General features: G+C 37.3%; 1 protein-coding gene across 3 annotated transcripts in view; it reads left to right on the top strand.

Moving 5' to 3' along the window:
- Positions 1-19,637, top strand: part of PDE7B (phosphodiesterase 7B) — a 311,875-nt gene that overhangs the window by 95,981 nt on the left and 196,257 nt on the right. For 2 of the 3 annotated variants that reach the window (XM_015543911.2, XM_042987194.1), the window contains exon 2: positions 7,422-7,482. In XM_015543911.2, coding sequence (XP_015399397.1) covers positions 7,422-7,482 — 61 coding nt within the window. Of the gene's footprint in view, positions 1-7,400; positions 7,483-19,637 lie in introns of those variants that run through there. The other variant, XM_015543910.2, reaches the window with a different exon arrangement.

Consider the following 19,637-nt stretch of genomic DNA (forward strand, 5'->3'; position numbering starts at 1 on the left):
AATAACAACAACAACAAAATTACTCTTGGGCTAAAACCAGGTTTTCCAAGTTTTTGTTCATAATGAGTAGTTTTTAAACATTTAAAAATAGGGGTATGTAATAAAATGCTGAGAGACTCTCTGGACGTTACTGCTGCTGGCACTTCTCTAAATAGAAAGCATACGCCATTGAGCTAACATTTTGTTCTTTGACTGAAGAAGAAAACAAAGCTGTTAAAAGCTTGGTAGGCTCATTTTCCAATAGAAATAGCATTAATATCTTTCAAGCCACTTCTAACCATAGCTAATTAGAGGTTTATGAGGGATGGCCCTGCCTGAAGGGTCACCTCAGGTAATATAGCCCACAGATTTGCTGTTGACTGTTGGCAACAATGGATTTGTTAAGAGTTTCTACTCAGCTCGAGGTGATTATCTTTTTTTCCTTTTGCTAGTGTGTCTCCTATTTTGACTGGCTGAGGTTGGGTTGGACGATGAGGCCCCAATTCGAAGACAGTGCCAGGTTGTTGCTGGAGATCTGCACTGACAGATTGTTGAAAACTTATTAGTCTGACGTTTTAACAGCCTGAAACGGGATGGAAATCTGCTCTTTCACTGGAAAAACTTAGAAAGGAAAACATGAGCTTGAGCTGAAATCAGCTCCAGTTCCAAATCTGCCGTCCTCTGGCACCAAAGAACCAAGGGCTGCCACAGTGTTTAGAGATTAAGGCCTGGCTATGCCACCCACACGGTAGATGGGACTCTAGCCACTGTAAAGTAGGAGACCCTGGAAATGCACCCTCTGAGGGCTGGGGAAATTGTGATGTGCTCAACAGTAGGTGCTAATGGCTTTAGCAGTAGCAGAAGTCAGCCTCACATGAGATTTCAACTGAGTGGTTAGGGACTGTTCTTTTGGCTATCGCCATTCTGTGTAATAATTTAAGAAAAAAGAATAAGGAACACCACAGGCTTGGTGTACCCTCTTGGAGCTGGAAATGAACAAAAGATTGTAGTCAATACTATTGGTGAGAGATATCTGGGACCACCAAATTGTAATTATCTATTACAATGCGAAAAGAATTTATTAGGCATCCTGGCTCTTCAAAATTCAGTCGGGCCTCTCTAACTGGGCCCAGAATTCTTTTAATCACTGTTGGCGCATACTTATCTTTCATCTCACCTGTGACTACCACTTTGATTAAGCCCTCTATCCTGATGTACCACAATTTGGTCTCCTCCCGAGCAGCTACTTGAAGGGTCCCAACAGGGATTCAGGGCTTCGCACTGGCACCTACCTCTGCCCTGTCCTTTGTCAGCCAACTCCTTCCTATCAGACCTGTGGCTATCTCTTTCTGGAAGCATTCTGTGGTAGCCCCAGACAGCACTGGGGGCCCACCACTGAGGTTGCCCATAGTCTCCTACGTTCTGACTTCAGACTAAGCAATAAACTTCTGGGGGACATTTGGAGTTCCTAAGACTCATATGATTTTGTATTCACACTTACAGTATGGTACCTGCACAGAGTAGGCACTCAATAAATAATTTTGAATGTTTCTTCATTCATTCATTCATTCATTCACTCATTAACTCATTTGATAGACAATGGAGTTTCAAGCTTCTAGACCCTTGTTAGACTTTGGGGAGTTCAGTTTCTTAACAGAAGCTATCTTTTTATGATCTAAAGACCTAAACCATTTTCTCTCCAGGCCTGTCTTCTGGGGTCTGGTTTTTATTAGTAACATTCTGTTTATTGTTGGCGGAAAATGTGAGATGGAAAGTGACCCAGATATTATGAGATGTCTTCTCGATGTCAAGTTTCCCCTTCATCACTGCGCGCAGCTCCACGTCATGTGGCTGCAGCTAATGGCAGCACTTACTGGTGTGTATACATAAAAGTCCAGAAAACATTCTCTTTTCATGCTACCCCAGATAATCTCAAATTTCAAGCATGTGCCCTGGGATTTCAGTAAAGAAATATTCATTCTTTCATTTAATTAACATCGGGAGTGTCATCATGCAAGACACTTTGAGGTTCAGGGGCGAACAAATAAAAGAGGCATCAACATACAGGCATTTGCCTTGTTTACTAAAAACCTCACTAGAGAAATTAATTCCTGAATGGGAAACTTGCAGAATCCGAGAACTTGGAAATGGCGTGAGAGTGGGGGTGGGGGTGAGGGTGGGGGGGTGAAGGCAGCCTGTGCTGGGGCCTTGCCTGCTGCAGGTTGATTCCGTCGCTCCTGGCACAAATGAGATGTGCTTCGTTTTCCATCAAAAAGCAACCATGGTTAGCACTTCAGCTCAGGAAACTCAGTTTTGATCACTTTTTTTTTTTTTTTTCCAAAATAGATCTAGTTATATACCACGGGCTCTTTTTGTTGTGTTTTAATGATCTATCAAGCACAGACTTGGGCATGTTGGGTCTTTCTGCATTTCTACAGTAGCTTCCAGCATTCCGTCACTGGCTCCATGGGTATCAAAAGGCAATCATGCCAATAGCTTTCTAATCTTTGGATCATTGCCGTGGTGGTGTGGTCTTGAAGTTAACAATTCCAGTGTTGCCTCTTGCGTCTCCACATCTCCAATGTGGCCCACCATCAGCTCCCCTCGTAAGCCAGTTCTGCATTTTTGAGACTCATTTGTAGGTGCCCAGCCTATAGCCTGCTCCTCCAATGCGTTTATAAGCACCTAGTTTCATGTATAAATGCCTTTCTGCTTTAAAAAAAAAAAATACCTATAACTCTGGGAAGAAAATAATCAAAGAATCACAGCCTATTAATTATTTGCTGATAGCATTTAACATTACCTACTTACAGAAAACAGTTACTGACTCAGCTGGCAGTGGGCCAAACCATCAACCAATGAGGATTTCTGTTTTGTGTTTTGTTTACTAATGTTTCCTCCCATCCAAAGATATTAAGACACCTGCCCTACAAAGATTAATTGCTGGAGGCCCACTGAGAGACTAAGATATTCAAGTGATTGGAAATATTCAGAAAAATAAAAAGAGCACACAATTTTATTTGAAGCAGGAAAAATATTAACTGATTTAAGAATGCTAGAAGTGCTTCCAGTTGAACAATGTATGAATTTTTCACTAACGTTAATGTTTTTTATTTAATTTTTTAAAATTTCTTTTGAGTACAATAGTTACTATGATTCATATTTAAATATTTTAATTTCAGATACAATTTTCCCTTAAGAAAAAGAGGTGTGCTGAATACTTTAGTGTGATTTTTAAAAATTACACCTCATATCAGTTTTTCATAACTAATTTTAAGGTGGAAGTAATGAAAAAATATAGTTCACTTAAAAGAAATATATTTTATTTCACATTTTGCTGAAACATGTGATCTAACTAATGGAAAGTAAATATTTTTAATTAAAACTACTAAGATAGATGTGGCATTTTATATATTTATATATTAATATATAACATCATCTTTTTCTTCCTGACTGAAAAACAAACTTTAGATTTAACATAGAAAAATTTTAATATATAGGAATTAGCAACCAAATTGTGAAATATTCTGACTTTTTAAATTAGAATCATTTCTTTATTTTTAATCCTAAATAATAATATGAGAATTCAAATATACTTTATGGAATAAGTTAGATTTATTAATTTGTATTTTTGTATTATGGTCTCATCTACAGAAATTTAAATTGGTACATTCTTGTTCACAATGAATTAAAACTAAACTTATGGTGATACTATGATGTAGATAAGCTTGACTTTTTTTTTACAAATGAGAAAGGAAGTTTGACAAAACTAAATAAATTGTCCATGATGGTAGTTGGTAAGTGAATGCAGAAATAGGATTTGAACTTAGATTAGTTTAATACAAAACCTATGCTCTAATAGGTTGCAACTCAGGCAAATAGTCAGTGGCTAATGAGCGAGAGGAGGGGATGTAAGCAGACATAGTCTATTTGACCTGGGCAGTGAGTAGATAAACAATAGCCAATATTTAAGAATCTGTGTATACTAGTCAAGCATTGGCTAAGCTGTCAGCTTTCATTCTGTCACTTACTGGAGAGGAGTCCTCTATAGTGAGTGGCACTCTCTGTGCCTCAATTTTCTACTCTCTTAAAAGAGTATAATGAAAGTATGAGATGGTACATGTACAGCACTTAGAACAATGCTTAGCTCATAGTATGGGCTAAATCAATGTTAGCTAGTCCACAAATCTTCTTTAAGTGTCTTGTACGTATAAGACACCAGGATTACATAATGAGGCATGTTAGGAGCACTAACAATGAAAGTGGTTTGATTCTTCATATCTATGAGGTTAACAGGCATTACATACATGAGTTCACGTGCAGCATATCCTATGTGCTGTAGAAGATCGTATGCCAGGAGGGTCCATCCCCTTGGCGAGGGATTTCAATAATTATGCCCTATTATTTGGGTCAGTATGAACTGGGAGAGAAGGACACAAACAAGGAGAGTTGAAATTAGTATATGAGGCACAAAAACAAAACAAAACTGGAGATCCTATGGAGAGATGGGATCTTGAGAAGGAGGCAGAAGCCTGGTGATCAGAACCAGGTCAAAGTCAGGATCATTCAGCAGCAGTGAGCTGGGATGAGAAGTCCCAGCATACGTTACCAGGTAGAGCCATGAGGAAAGACAGCTGCAGCACCTGAGAACCCAAGAGGGCATGAGACCTTCCCCCATGGAAGATCCTGCAGTTTTCTGAGACTCGGACCCCGTGGCTTAGCCCAATTAATCTCTTAAACTGGGTCATTGCCCTAGGTTTCACAGCAAGCATGAGCCTGGCAGCCAAGGCCCTTTAAACACTGGCATCAATGAGAAAAAGCACTGGAAAGAATCTGGTTTCTTTCAAGTTCTGAGAACAACAGATTCCCTTCTGGGCATGCTTTAAAATCTGTTACCATCATCAGGTAATTTTACAAAGCAGAGCAGTTAAAGAACTAGTCAGAGGTGCCTCAGCCATTTCCCAGATGGCCAGGGAGATGGAGACAGAAGAAGAGGACTGCTTCATCATCATCAGAAGAGCCACCGCACCTGCCCTTGATGCTTGGTCATTAGCTTGTGTGGTCAGTGAACCCAGGCAGGCCATGACTGTTAAGGAATGCATGCTCCAGGAGTTGCAGAAGCTTCTGGATTTCTTTATGTCTAGGAAAAAGAACAAGATCCATGGCACCACCCTTACCCACACCCACACCCATCTGCCTCTGAAAGGGCCATATATGTAAGGTTAGCCTTGGGTTAGGGTAGCCATGGGAAATCATGCAACCTCCACCTACCATCTGCTTCCATCCCCTGCAATGAAAGAAGGAACGTTGTATCCCAGCACATGTGTGGGCTTTGCCATTGACAAAGGGTAAGGGAGCACTCCAGAATTCGTTCCTTGTAGGACTCAGAATATGGATTAATAGAGCTTCTTAACACTTTGTTTTGCCAAGAAGTTGAAAATATTTTCGAAACCTCTGATCTTTCATTTAAAAACAACTATTAATTCTTTCAGGTCATAAAAACAGCACTTTAAAAAAAAAGCAGGTAATGCGGAAATGGATCCTAGCAATTTGAATGGGTTCAACCTTTGCCAAAACACAAGCAAAACAGGAAAGACAGTTGGGTCAGATGCCACGGGTTGTTAATCCTCACATTTGCTCTCGAATATGACTTTGTGGCATATATTAGCATCCCCATGTTACTTACAAAGAAATGAAGCATGAAGAGATTAAATAGCATGATAAATATCACATGATATGTAGGTCAGCAGAGTAACCAGGAAAAAAGCTCACGATACAGACTTTCCATCTAGTATTCCTTGACCTCTTACCACCTTCAGGAACAACCAACCTGTCCTCTCTGCAGTCCATTCTCTTGATTCACTGGAACAGCTTGCTTCCTTTTCATGGCCCTGAGCCAAATGTCCATCTCTCTGTGCATGATGTAGGTCATCCCAGAAAATGGATTGGTTTGAATGTATGTAATTGAGATGTCCTTTTCCCTCTCAACCTGCCTTTCACAATTATGAATGAAGAATGTATATCCTCTGCATATCTTCCCCCAACCCTGAGTTTGATGTTCATTATTCATCGCCTGTTTTTATGCTTTTTCTGTAAATTAATATATCGACAAATAATGTGTGCTATTTTTAGGTTATCTTCAACTTCATATAAAATGGAGACAGTTTTATATATTTTACATGATTTGAAAATTATATGTATGATTTGAACACTATATATTTCACATGATTTGAACATTATCGTTATATAATTGATTATTATATATTTACATGTACATGTTACATACATAATATATGTTTTTAAAGTATACATAACTCTAATTCATTCATCTGAACTACTGTGTAGTATTCCAGTGGTGAATAATATATTTATCTGGTTTGTAGCTGAACATTAAAGCTATTTGTGTAAATTTCTCCAGTCGTCAGTTTAGAAGATAACTTGCTAGGTCATAGGATATGTACATTTTGACCTGACTAGATTTTGCAAATTTTTCTTCAAAGTGATTTTATCATTTTACAAGTGCCCCTTTCTCTACATTTTTAATAACAGTTTTTATTGCCAGACTCTTATGTTTTGCCATGCAGATGAATTCAAAATAGACTTCAGTTTATCTTTAATTTGCTCATTCTTGATTATTAGTGTGGTTGAATTTATTCTGTGTGTTTACTGACCATTTAGATCCCCTCTTCCATGCTTTGCTAGTTCCTTTATCTGTTTTTCTATTGGACTGTTTGCTATTTACTTATTGATTTTGGAGGATTTATTTACATATTCAGGTACTAACCATTTGTCAGTCATATACGTAAGTGTAGTCCATTCCTAAAGAGCTAATTGTTGTCTCCAGAGTTTACCTTGCACAAAAATTTTAATAAGCAAGTTAAAAATAAGATATAGGTAAGAAAATTGCTATTTCCATGAGTCTGTGAGTTCAGGAAGAGCATTACGAGTGCCACCTTTTCATCATTTCCTTATTTGTTTCTTTCAAGTTCAGAGAGTTAAGTATAGGCCACCTACTTTTGTGTTTAACAATGTGTGTGTTTGATTGCAGAGTGGGTAGTTTAGAATAACTCCCATCTGAGGAAGGACCAGTTTTGAGAGTGATTAACCTCCAATTATTAGATCTAATAGACTGCATATCTTCCACTGAAACAGAAAACATTAGACACCGAATGCATCTCAGGCCATGACTCCTCAGAGGAACACACAAAATGAGCTCTAGGCAAAGGCATAAGGCATGAAGGACCAATCCATCCCAACTTAATATCTCAAGTATTTTACTACCAGGAAAATCCCTACTCATGACACAAGTCCCTAAACTCAGATAACCAAGGAAAACATGAGAAGTAGAATAATGTTATGCTGATGTCAGGTTGCATAGACACATTACCTTGGGAACACTGATATAAAATCTGAAAATAATTATGGCTTTCTTTCTCTTTCAGAGGTGTGGTGAAATCTTGTTTGAAAACCCTGATCAGAATGTCAAATGTGTTTGCATGCTAGGTAAGAAGACTTCTCGTTTTAGATATATTAAGTATGTGGATGTTCTATGGCCTTGCTGTTCTTCTGTTGCCTTGCTGACCGTCTCTTGTTGCATATTGCAGAGGCTTATAGGCTTTTTTATGGGTTTATAGACAGGTATAATACATGTATATTGGAACATTTGATGATAAAAAAAGGTTTTTATTTTATTAACTGTCAGTAAGTCAGGAATCATGCATCTGAGCATTTCAGAATTTTTCTTGGTTCATCAGCATAACATAGAATTGGGTGCTTTGTATTCACGCAAATGTGATGAAAAAGTAAGAATCACACTGTAATTCCTTAACTAGAAATGATAAGTTAGGTAAGTAAACTATGAAGAATTTCTATCACAGCACAAAGCTCTTACAGTGCCTGGGAGAACTATAAATGTGAACTAATCTACAGTTACCCACAATGCATTTGTAATAAAATTACAACACTGTAATGGAAAATAATTTGTTCTTGTAGGATGACGTATCATCAATGCCTTTCACAAACTCTTAATATATAATATTCCAGTAAGAAATGAAGTGGATATTATTTTCTTCATTTTATAGGTTGGTAAACTAGTACAGAGAATATAAGTGATGCACTTAACCTCAAAGTGAGAAATAGTCCAAATCATGACGTGAACATTTTTAAAATGTAAAGTTTTAGGTACAGTGTTTAGATCTTATTTCAATCACTAAACCCCGTCCAATTAACTTTCAGTTAATTATTGAAATAGGGCAAAAAACAGTAGCTTAGATAAATAAAAATAATCCTTAAATTTGACTTTCACCAAAATTTTACCCTGTCCATTCCAACTTTGAACAACACTGATTAGCAAAGAACAAAAGTATTCATTTTAGCTTCTTCCATTTTCTCTGGCTAATTCAAATATTGGCAGCTAGTTTATTGGTGAGATGACTCAAAAGCAGTCAGCAAGATAGAGGCATAGGAAGGTCTTGGTAATGTATAATCCAAGATAATCAGGTAATAATAACCAAGGATTGCTCATGACTTGAAAAACAAGCCAAAAATACAAAAACAAAAAAACAACAAACAAAAACAGACACCGTATTTTCCTAGTCTTATGATCCTCATTTTCTTGTGCTGGTGTTTTAAACCTGTTGCAGTTCCTATATGTTTTCATTTTAATTAAGATGGTAACCATAGAGTAACTCATCCATTGTAAAATGAATAGTGCATAACAATGAACATAGCATAGCATCCATACAACCATTTCAAATATCCAGTATTCCTATCCTTTAAGCATGAAAATGCCTCAAAAATGCTGATAGATATAGATAGGTAGGTAGATAGATAGATAGATAGATAAGCAGAAAAAAATCCCTTTGTCCAGCCGTTACGTCCCAACCTTAGATTTGGGAAAACATTTCATCACCACATCGAATCTATTCATCAATTAACTTATTTAATTTTCACAATAATAAAATGAAGTTTGTGCTAGTGTTATCCTCATTTTATAGTTAATAATAATTGAGGCAAATGGTTAAATAAGGTACCTTAATACCATTAAGATATTGTATGATTATGGCTTCTACCTAATCTAGGAATTTTAATCATTTTTTTAACTTCTAATGATTTTAAGCACATGAGCACATCATCTATTTTGCCTGAATTTTCCTTTGTCCTGGTTTCACTGTGAGTTACTTGTTTAGTTTATAGCTACGACAGGGACAGCAATAGACTGTTTTCTACTGCCTATAGACTTGTTCTCACTTAAAGTAAGGCCAATTATCTTTCCATCTCTTCTGGATTATATGGAATGGTTTATATAGCTGCCAGAAGACATTCCTGGCCACTAAGTGTATCCCAGTGAATCTGCCACATTATACAACATTCAAAAATTAGAAATATACTTACATTAATCAGTTCTATATTACTTTTACTGTCATAACAATTATAATTAATTAAACTATTAAATATGTGAGAGGTGGAGTCTATCCTAAACATCTCAGATCATTTATCCTAAGCAAATTGAGGCATGATCTCTCTTTCAAAATATAAATGTCCTTGGCAATAGCAGTATATTATCAAACTTGTAGATTTCATTAGTTTATTAGATTTCTATTTTCTTAGTGATAGGGAACTAAATAATATAAAGTAATTGTGAGAATGGAAGTTTTTGTTAGTTTTGAGGGCACAGGAAAAATAAAGATGGAATAGGAAGAACAACGGTGTATTTTACCTTTAAAATAGATGGTAAATATTTATTTGGTGTCAAAAATAATACCAAGTCTAGAGACCTTGATTTATTCACATAGTGAAAATTGTGCCTTCAAGGAGCTTACATCTAAGAAGGCTTAGGCTTTTTCCTACTTATCTGTTTAAGAGGATTGCTACAAAATTTAATTGAAACATTTACACAGTCCTTTGAAATCTTAGATGAAAGAGAATACCAAAATAAAATTGTTATGGATATCAATACACATGGATCAACCCACCATTAGCAGGTGTCCACCTGAAGCCCATGGGGTGCCATTTCACAGCAATACTGTACAAGTTAATAAGAGGAGAAGTGGAATCAAATGGTTTATTCCCTTAAAACAAGAGAAAATCAAGTTATTAACATGTAACTCCTGTAACTGAGACCATATCATATTTCATCAGGAAAGGGCATCTGTATTCACACAACAGCAAAACACCTCTTTACCATTATCTGAAGTATTTGTTGCTTCCTTTGAAAGGAACCTGCGATCATGCCCTTATGGCTTCTTAAAGCATTTCTTGAGAAAGCGTTATACCTCCAACAGTAAAGGATATTCTTTGATATTTTAAGGGGCTATTAACTTTTCTAAGTGTTGCCAATCATGAGTATAGTTTATATTTTTGCAGGTAATGTATAATGTTTTTATGAATAAAGCAAAATATCTAGACAAGGAAACCAAAGATACAAAGTCTGCATTTCCAAACCTTCATCTCTCATCTTTTTGCCACCTCAGAACTGAGTTCCCTAAGGGAGGCCAACCTGAGACATCCCGCAGCTTTAAATTGTGAAGTTGGGCTCACTTTAACCCTTAAAATCCCCCCCTTTTCCCACTCACATGCCAGATTTGGGGTGCCTGCCCAGTTCCCAGCTGTGATCTGATTTCCACACAGTTGAGACAGAATTTGGAAGAGGGTCACTAGCCAGGGACACCATTTATAGTTCCTTCTCTTCCAGTAGTGTGTCGGCAGATCATTATGAAAGATACTTTGAGTATATGTGTTAAGCTGTGTACCTCACGACTTCCAGAAATAAGTTATCCTCCCCAAAGTCGTGCTTCTGGCTTATTACATTAAGTGAGAAATCAGTGTAAAATTCACCTTGAGTTACTCTGAAACACGAATTCAATGCAGTTTTAAGTGGAAGCAAACTACTATCATGAATAGGTCTTATGGGGAAATCATTTCTGGATTCAGAGGAATGGTTCGTGCTGCATATGAAGGTAAAAAAAGATGTCCTGCAGGGCTGGCTGCACTGAGTATTAAGTATTCATTCCATAGAATTCTCTCAGAGAGGGCAAATGTGGGCAATTGAGTTACGCACCAAATTGTAATAAATGTTGCTTTCTTCTTTCCTTCATCCTCAGGGCATATGTTTAAAACTTGTACTTCCCCCATCTCCCTCCTTTTTTAAAAATTTGGCCACGAGATTTCTTTCAACCCCAAATTAACCTCAGAAGTGCACATCACTGTATTAAAAGGTATATAGCAAGACTTGCACCTTAATGAGGTGTCATGAACTGATACCAAAGGAAAAAAGCAGTGGAGGAGAAATTAGTTCTCATTGCACGAGTAATGTAGGAAGTATGATGAGTTACTAAAAGGATTTGACCTTTATAATGAATCAAACTGATTCGCAAAGAACCAAGAGTATTTTAAAAAATTATGTAAAGTGAGCAATGTTGAATCATTTCTTAGTCCACTTGCCCACCTCACTCTGTGAAATGATAAATCTTGGGGAAAAAAACTTTCAAAAAAGCGTTCCCCGTCAGACTCGATGCCTCTTGCAACTGCTTCTTTCTCCTTATTCCTAGAGTGAGATTCTCTTAAATAGTAAGCTTTAATTTGTTGGGGCTGGGGGGGTTGGGGTGAGGGGAGTGGTTCTAATTTTTTAAATTATTTTATTTGAGTATAGTTGACACACAATGTCACGTTAGCTTCGGGTGTTCAACACAGTGATTCGACTTCTCTATACATTACGCTATACTCTCCACAAGTGTGGCTACCCTCTGTCACCATACAACATTATTACGATATCATTGACTCTATTCCCCAGACTGCGCCTTTTATTCCTATGACTCATTCATTCCGAAACTTGAAGCCTTCATCTCCCAGGCCCCTTCACCCATTTTGTCCATCCTCCACCCCCTGCCTCTGGCAAGGATCAGTTTGTTCTCTGTATTTATAGGTCTGATTCTGCTTTTTGTTTGTTTGCTTCTTCATTTTCTGTGTCTTTTAGATTCCACATATGAGTGAAGTCATATGGCGTTTGTCTTAGTCTGATCTCAGCGCAATATCCTGTAGGTCCATTCATGTTGTTGCAAATGGCACAATTTCATTCTTTTTTGTGGCTGCATGATATTCCATTGTGTATGTATACTGTATCTTCCTTATCCATTCATCTGTGAATGGACATTTAGGTTGTTTCCATATCTTGACTATTGTAAATAATGCTTTAATAAACAGGGGTGCAGATATCTTCTTAAATTAGTATTTTTGTTTTCTTTGGGTAAATAGCCAGTAGTGGGATTACCGGATCATATGGTATTTCTGTTTTTAGTTTTTTGAGGAACCTCCCTACTGTTTTCCACAGTGGCTGCCCTAGTTTGCATTCCCACCAACAGTGCATGAGGGTTCCCTTTTCTCCACATCCTCACCAACCTTTGTTATTTTTTGTCTCTTTTGATTTTACCTATTCTGACAAGTGTAAGGTGAGATCTCATTGTGGTTTTGATTTGCATTTTCTTTAATCTGTAACTTATGGTATTTTGTTGGCTCAATGTCTCCAACCTCTTTATCAAGGTTTAAGTTTATAATTTTTCAAGGTTTGAAATTTTCAGTGATCCTTCTTTTGTTTCATGCATGATTTTTTTCATGCATGATTTTTTTCATGGTGATTGGTGCTTTGTCATTGAATGTAAAATATGCACTTGTTTTCACCTGCCATGTTTTTTTTGTTGAAGTTTATTAGAAATCAGTTAAAGAGATTTCCAGTCTTAAAGCAAGAAAATACCACAAAATCAATGTTTCATTAGCATTCAACATAAACAGAGAGACTTGCTTTCTAGTCATACTACCGAAAAATTAACTGTGTACTCATATAAAATGTTTTGTCTTTTAGGCTTTAATTTAGAATTTTTTCTGCAAAGTAGAAATTAAAACATCTGTTCTTCCTAGCCCAGGGGTTGTACTGGTGACAGAATAAAATGTTCTGTGAGGAGACTTTGCCTGCTGTAATGTCCTAAATATTGTTTATGCATCAATAAATTGCTAAATAAATAATAAACAATTGAAAATAAACAAAATGATGATAATAAAACATAAATAATAAGTTATTTACTGATGACATTAATAGTGTTTAGAAAAGCAACTGAAAAGCTGACACATTATATAAAGGTGAGAACAATTTCTAAAAGTATCAAACGCATTCTTCAGAACTGTGTGGTAACTCTGGGGCACCTGAGTGGTTCAATTGGTTAAGCGTCTGACTCTTGGTTTCAGCTCAGGTCATGATCTCATGGTTTCATGAGTTCGAGCTCTGCTTTGGGCTCTGTGCTGACAGTGCAGAGACTGGTTGGGGTTCTCTCACTCCCTCTCCCTCTGGCCCTCCCCTGCTCTCTCTTGCTCTCTCTCTCTCTCTCTCTCTCAAAATAAATAAACTTAAAATTTTTTTTTAAGTTGTGTAGTAACTCAAAGGTATTCATTCAATTCTCATTCAACAGATATGCACTGAATACCTGCTACATGCAAGGTATTGTCCTGGGCACTAAGAATACATACCCAGTGAAACATGTGTCTTGTCCTTGGAGGGTTTAACAGTCCAGGAAGAGACTCAATCCCTGAACCCCCAAATCTGCAGCACCAGCTTGAGATGACACATGAAACAGTAATAATAATAATAATTATTATTATTGTAAAGAAGTATGTTGGGACTTCAAAAAATGGGGGAAGTGTATACAGCTGGGATATGAAGACCTGTAGACTTAGATATGCAGGGGCTGAGAAAATGGCAGCATTCTAGGTGGATGCATGGCCATATTCAAAAGTCCAGATAAAAGAAAGCTGGGGAGTAGAAGGGAGCAGGAAGTGTTTCAGACCACATGGATGATGGAAGAATAAATTAAAAAGGAATTGGGGGCCTTATTATGGGCAGTTTGACTGTTGTCATTGACTCTAAAAAGAGAGAAGTATCAGATAAGAGAGAGTCCTGATCTCTTTTATTTAGAGAGTATTTTTTCAATTATAGAATTTTAGAGAATACTTTGTAAACTAGTTTCTACTGGACAGCTGTTAAGAACAGCCATTCATCAGATACTTATGAAATTAAATAATTTTAACTCAGTAACTATTTGAATCTGATGACCTGAATTCTAGATTCGATTTTTTTCATCTTAATTTAATCTTTTCCCATTGATATTAAATACCATAGTATTTTATTTAAGAAGTAAAACAACATTGTAATCTTTTATACTGGAGAAAATTGTTAAAAGGTTTTTTTTTCACTTTTCAGAAATTTGTCCTCTAATAACATGGGTAATTTTTGATATATTTTGCTTTTCACTGGCATCAGCTCATGATTTTTGTATGTAGACACTTTGAGGTTCATAAATACTTTTCTTAAAATTAATACACAATCTGTCAAATAATATTTGATATCAAAGTAGGCCACTGTGGTGTAGTAGCAAGAACAGGGTATTTAAAGATTTGGTACCAGCTAAAAACTCTGTGACTATACACCAGTCACTTAAAGGCTATAAATATCAGTTTACTCTTCTCTAAAATGGAATAATAAGTAATAATAACAATATTATTATGTATGTTATCAGGTTTGTTGAGGATCAGAGAACACAATATTAAAGCATTCTATAAACTTTTAGAACTACTAGAAATATAACATTATTTTTATTAAATACTAATAAGTAATTTGTTTGAAGTACCTGCATTTCATTTGCTATTAGTAGTATTTTGTATATGCAAACTGATATATGCAGTATTTTGTATATGCAGTATATTTGATATACTGAGAATATTGAACTATCTCAATTTGGTTAAAGAGAATAGATATTTTCAAATGCATGTTTGCAATCTAGAAATAAGCATATTATCCTCATAGGTTATTAAAGAAAGACTATGGTGAGAGCTATTTTATGTGTACTTGACCTTAGAAGTGAGGGACTTTTTTTAAAAACAAAAGTTTTCAAGTTGCTTAACTGATTTATCAAGATTAAAATGCCATAGAAATTTGAATTAATTTAACTTACACTTTTGAAACACTTCATATCATGTGGACAAATGGACAAATCAATTCACTCTTCCTGTATGTAGGCTCATGTATGAGATTTCCTAACTTTTAAAAGAGGGCAAATTGAAATCTGGATATTTCCAAGAAAAGGCGTGGGGGCATTATCCCAATCACTTACTCAGGATCTGCCTTATTTTACTTTTCACTGCACTTCTCAGCAAATGATGTATTTTATATTTTTGTCTGTTTGTTAATTGCTATGTCCCAGCGTCACCCCACCACATAGAATGTAAATATCATGACAGCAAGACTTAGTTTTATTCACTGCTGGGTGTCCAGCATCTGGGACAGTGTTTGGCCACCTAGCCTATATGAGAACCCAATATTTACTGAATGGCTACATGCTGATACATTTGTGAGAACAGCGAAATCACCTGCAGGGCATAACCCAGATGTATCAAAACCTGGTTGGTATAGCATTTAAAACCACCTGCTACCTCAGCTAAGGCATAGGTAAGCTCCTACATGAACTAACTGGCAGTTTCCCAAGCATATTACTCGAGGTTACAGGATGATAACTGTAGTTCTCTACAAATAGGCAGTTAGGACCTAGCCTAGGAATCAGGTAATTAACAAATATTTCCTGAGCACTACCTATGCTCAACCCTCTGCTGGGGATACTCTGAAAGCTGATCTAATGAGCAAGGTAGAATCCTTATCATGAGAGTTTATTCCTCTGCAGATGTGTTGAGAAAACAGGAGGAGGGCTGTTATTTTGTCTTCTCTATGTTTACAGGAATATATAGAAAATCATTTTACCCTGAGGTTTATGATTTAAAAGTTTTTCTACATTGTCTTACTGACTTTTAAATTTTTTCCTTGGAAGTCGTTATTGCCTTGCTTGAGAAAAATAAGTCTCCTAGTTTCACAGTTGCTTTCTGTGGAATGCAGCAGCATTTCCAAGGCAACAAAACACGCTTTTGAATGCAGCAGGGAGCCAGGGCTTAGATAAAAGCTAGCTGCTAATAACAACACAGGCAGAGGTCATTCTATCAGAACTGAAGCTATAAATCCCCAAGTGATAGAAGTGTCAGTCTTGTGTTAGTTTCCTTTTCTCTCTGAAGGAAGAGACCCTTCATACAAAGCTACACTTCAAAAAATTGTTCAATCAACAAATATTTATAGATACATAAGGCATGCCAGGGTAGGAATGGAAGACATGGAAGGAAGTTCTGGTTTCTGCCCTCAAGAAGCTTCCGATCTAGTAGGAACTACGTAGACAAAAACAACATAGCATGCTAGATCATAAGAAGGGTGGGCCAAGGTCTTGTGGAAAGGGAGGGTGGAGTGGTGTCAGAAAGGCCTACACAAGAGGTGAAAAGGAACTGAGTGTCAGAGAGAAGCAGCAGACAGACCTGTGAGGCTGGGAAGGGGCGGCCTGCTGGAAAAGCCATTGGCATTTCTAGGAAGAAGGAGCAGCAGGTTCAAAAAGCTTAATATGACCGAGAAGAAAAACTGTAAGTCATTACTCCTGAAGAATAGAGTAAGAGTAAAGAAATGATGGGGGTGCCTGGGTGGCTTAGTCGGTTGAGCGTCTGACTTCAGCTCAGGTCATGGTCTCATGGTCCATGCGTTTGAGCCCCACGTCAGGCTCTGTGCTGGCCGCTCAGAGCCTGGAGCCTGCTTCGGATTCTGTGTCTCCCTCTCTCCCTCTGCCCCTCCCCTACTCATGCTCTCTCTCTCTCTCTCTCTCTCTCTCTGTCAAAAATAAACATTATAAAAAAATTTTTAAAAGAGCAAAGAAATGATAAGATAATCAATGTGGAAAGGAAGGTGAGGCAGATTGAATGGTTCTATAACAGGACAAAGAATCATTTAAGGATGCTCAAGCAGAGCTACAATGTGAGATACATGTTTCAGACCGAGCTGGTTCACTAGAGAATGCCCTGGAGGAGGATATGACTGGAGAAAGAGAGGTCAGTTTAGGAAATTGCAATAATAATCAGATGAGAAATGATGAGTCCTGCCCAAACTGAGACAACATCAAGGAGGACAGGAGGCACAAAATTCAGGAGACTTTGAAAGGGGATGGTGGAACTTTATAATGTATTGACTATAGGAATGTTATTTAGAGGTGCTGTTTCACCCTTCCCCAGACAACCTTCCCCAGTGGAAAGTGTATGAAAATCAGATTTGCAACCATGGGAAATGAGTTAAATTTTGGACACAGCCGATTTGAGATGCTGAAGGAACTCTCAGAGATAGTAGGGAGTCTGGAGCTCAGAACAGTGATCTGGGAGAAGGCATTAGTGACAACATATCAGTGATGATATGAGGAGGTGAGGAGGAAGGTGGATGTGCACCTTGGAATGCTTGGAAGCAACATACCAAAGGGTTGAACTTGAGCAAGAGGAATCTAAAGAAGCTTAAATACGTTGGAGATTAAGGAGTGAGTAGAGAGACAGAAGGAAAACAAGAGAGAATGGTATCGTCTTAGCCATGAAGAGAGAGATTCAAAAGGAAGATCACGATAAAAATGTACAGTAGAAGTCAAATGCGATTGAGATTAAAAGGCATTCGTTGGACTTAGCAACCTGAACGATCAGCAAGAGTATAACTAGTAGAAGGTCAAAGATAGGGAGGGTGGTGCACAGACAAGGAGCAGAGAACCAAGGAGGGGCACTAGTCTATCAAGAAATTGGTCTGAGAAAAGAAGGTGAAAAATAATGATGGCCTGGAAGGAGTTCTTAAGATGGGAAAGATTTGAGAATGTTTCAATTCAGAGAAAAAATAGCAAGTAGAGGAAGTGGCTGAATGTTTCTGAAGAAAAAGGAAGTAATTGTGAGCTGTAAAACCCCTCCCACTGCCACAGAGAAAAGGCGGTGACAGTGGACAAGGAAGAGTAAGGGTGGAGACATGCCCATCAGGTTGGAGATGGGCAGAAATCGATATCTCCATCTAATTGCCTCCCTTCTTGTTAAGAAGAAAGCGTGATATCTTGGAGAGAATAAGAAGACTAGAGGAGGCAGCATGAAGAGGTAGATAAAGGTTTGAAATTAATGTAGGAAAGAAGAAAGAACTGACTAGAGATAGATCAAAGGGAATTCTGAAGCGGTTCTGATGTTAAACTCTATGAAGTAAAACACCAACGCCAATCTATACAAATTAAAAAATGCTGAAAACAGTGTGTTTGAAATGCACATTTCAGAAAAGTGCCTCCTGTTCAAGAGCACCCTGCCTTCCCTTTTCTCCTTAGGGGTCTCCTCTTCCGATGGCCAGTCAAGGTAACCTGCACAGAGCTGCTTTCCTTGACCCTAATTCACAAGATCCTCTCTCTCATCCTGTAAATGTTGAATTATTTCTCCATTTTTTTTTTCATCTAGCATGCATATTCCAAGGGAGTAGGTCTCCATCTCATTGATCTTCGTATTCCTAGCAACCAGCATTGGCCCCAAACTCCAAAAGAGCACAAAAAATAATTCCTAATGAAGGTATAAGAAAAATTTAATGTTTCGTGTTTGCCCCAAAGCTTCTCCTCTGACCCCAAGGTGCCTCAAGGGGAGTCTTTCTTGACCTATCTTGGCCTAAAAGGAGATGACTCCACATCCAACTCCCTATTGTCAAGGAGACCAGAGGCGCTAAGCCATTTGAGATCTGACGGTACCATTATCTCAGGAGCTGGGCCGCCCCTGGCCTCTTCAGCCACCCCCGGAGCCACTGTAGTGGTTCATTTTCCTCAGTTACAAATTTTATTTAAAGGCTTTTTGCTCTCAGAATGAGTTCACCTAGGGATCCTTGTGTACATCAAACTGTGTTTTTATAATGTTTCAGAAAAGGTGTCATTTCTGGTTGACTCCCAAACAATGTTGGACTTTTTATTGAAATGAATACAGATTATAATTGTATTTCATTGTGAATTTATACATTTTTAAACAAATTATTCATGTAGCCTTGCTATTCAGGGTGGCTTAAGACGTCCCAATGTGGAAGTACCTGGGTGGCTCAATCAGTTAAGTGTCCGACTTCAGCTCAGGTCATGACCTCCTGGATCGTAAGTTTGAGCCCTACTTGGAGCTCTGTGCTGACAGCTAGGAGCCTGGAGCTTGTTTCAGATTCTGTGTCTCCCTCTCTCTCTGCCCCTCCCCTGCTCATGCTCTGTCTCTCTCTCTCTCTCTCTCTCTCTCAAAAATAAATAACCAGTCTTATTTATAATGTTATAAGTTTAAAATGTTTTCTAATGTGTATAGATTATAAACATGCACAAAATATAAATATTTTCAAAGTTATGTATAGTATAAAAGTTAGTAGATTATAAAAGCACAAAAAGGTAGTTTTAAAATATTGAAAAAATAAATATTTGTTCCAATTGTATCAATTCCTTCTTTGAATTACAACATTTCTTTGTCATCTAATTACCAAAAAATACTTACTTACTTGCCAAGAGACCTATTCCAAAGAGACAGCTAACTGGTAGTCTAGAAAGCTCAGTTTCCATAAGCCCAAAACTTTCATATTTGAAAAATTAATGCAAGTCTTTAATTTTGTGATGCTGGCTTGGACATTATCAAAATTACTGATCTTAAAGGCAAATCTAAAATAGGTTATATATCATAATAAACAAATGCAAAGAATTTGCCTTTTCCTACTTTAAGATAGTCGATCACATATGAATTTAATACAT

The sequence above is a fragment of the Panthera tigris genome, chromosome B2 (assembly GCF_018350195.1).
Source record: "Panthera tigris isolate Pti1 chromosome B2, P.tigris_Pti1_mat1.1, whole genome shotgun sequence".
NCBI lineage: Eukaryota > Metazoa > Chordata > Mammalia > Carnivora > Felidae > Panthera > Panthera tigris.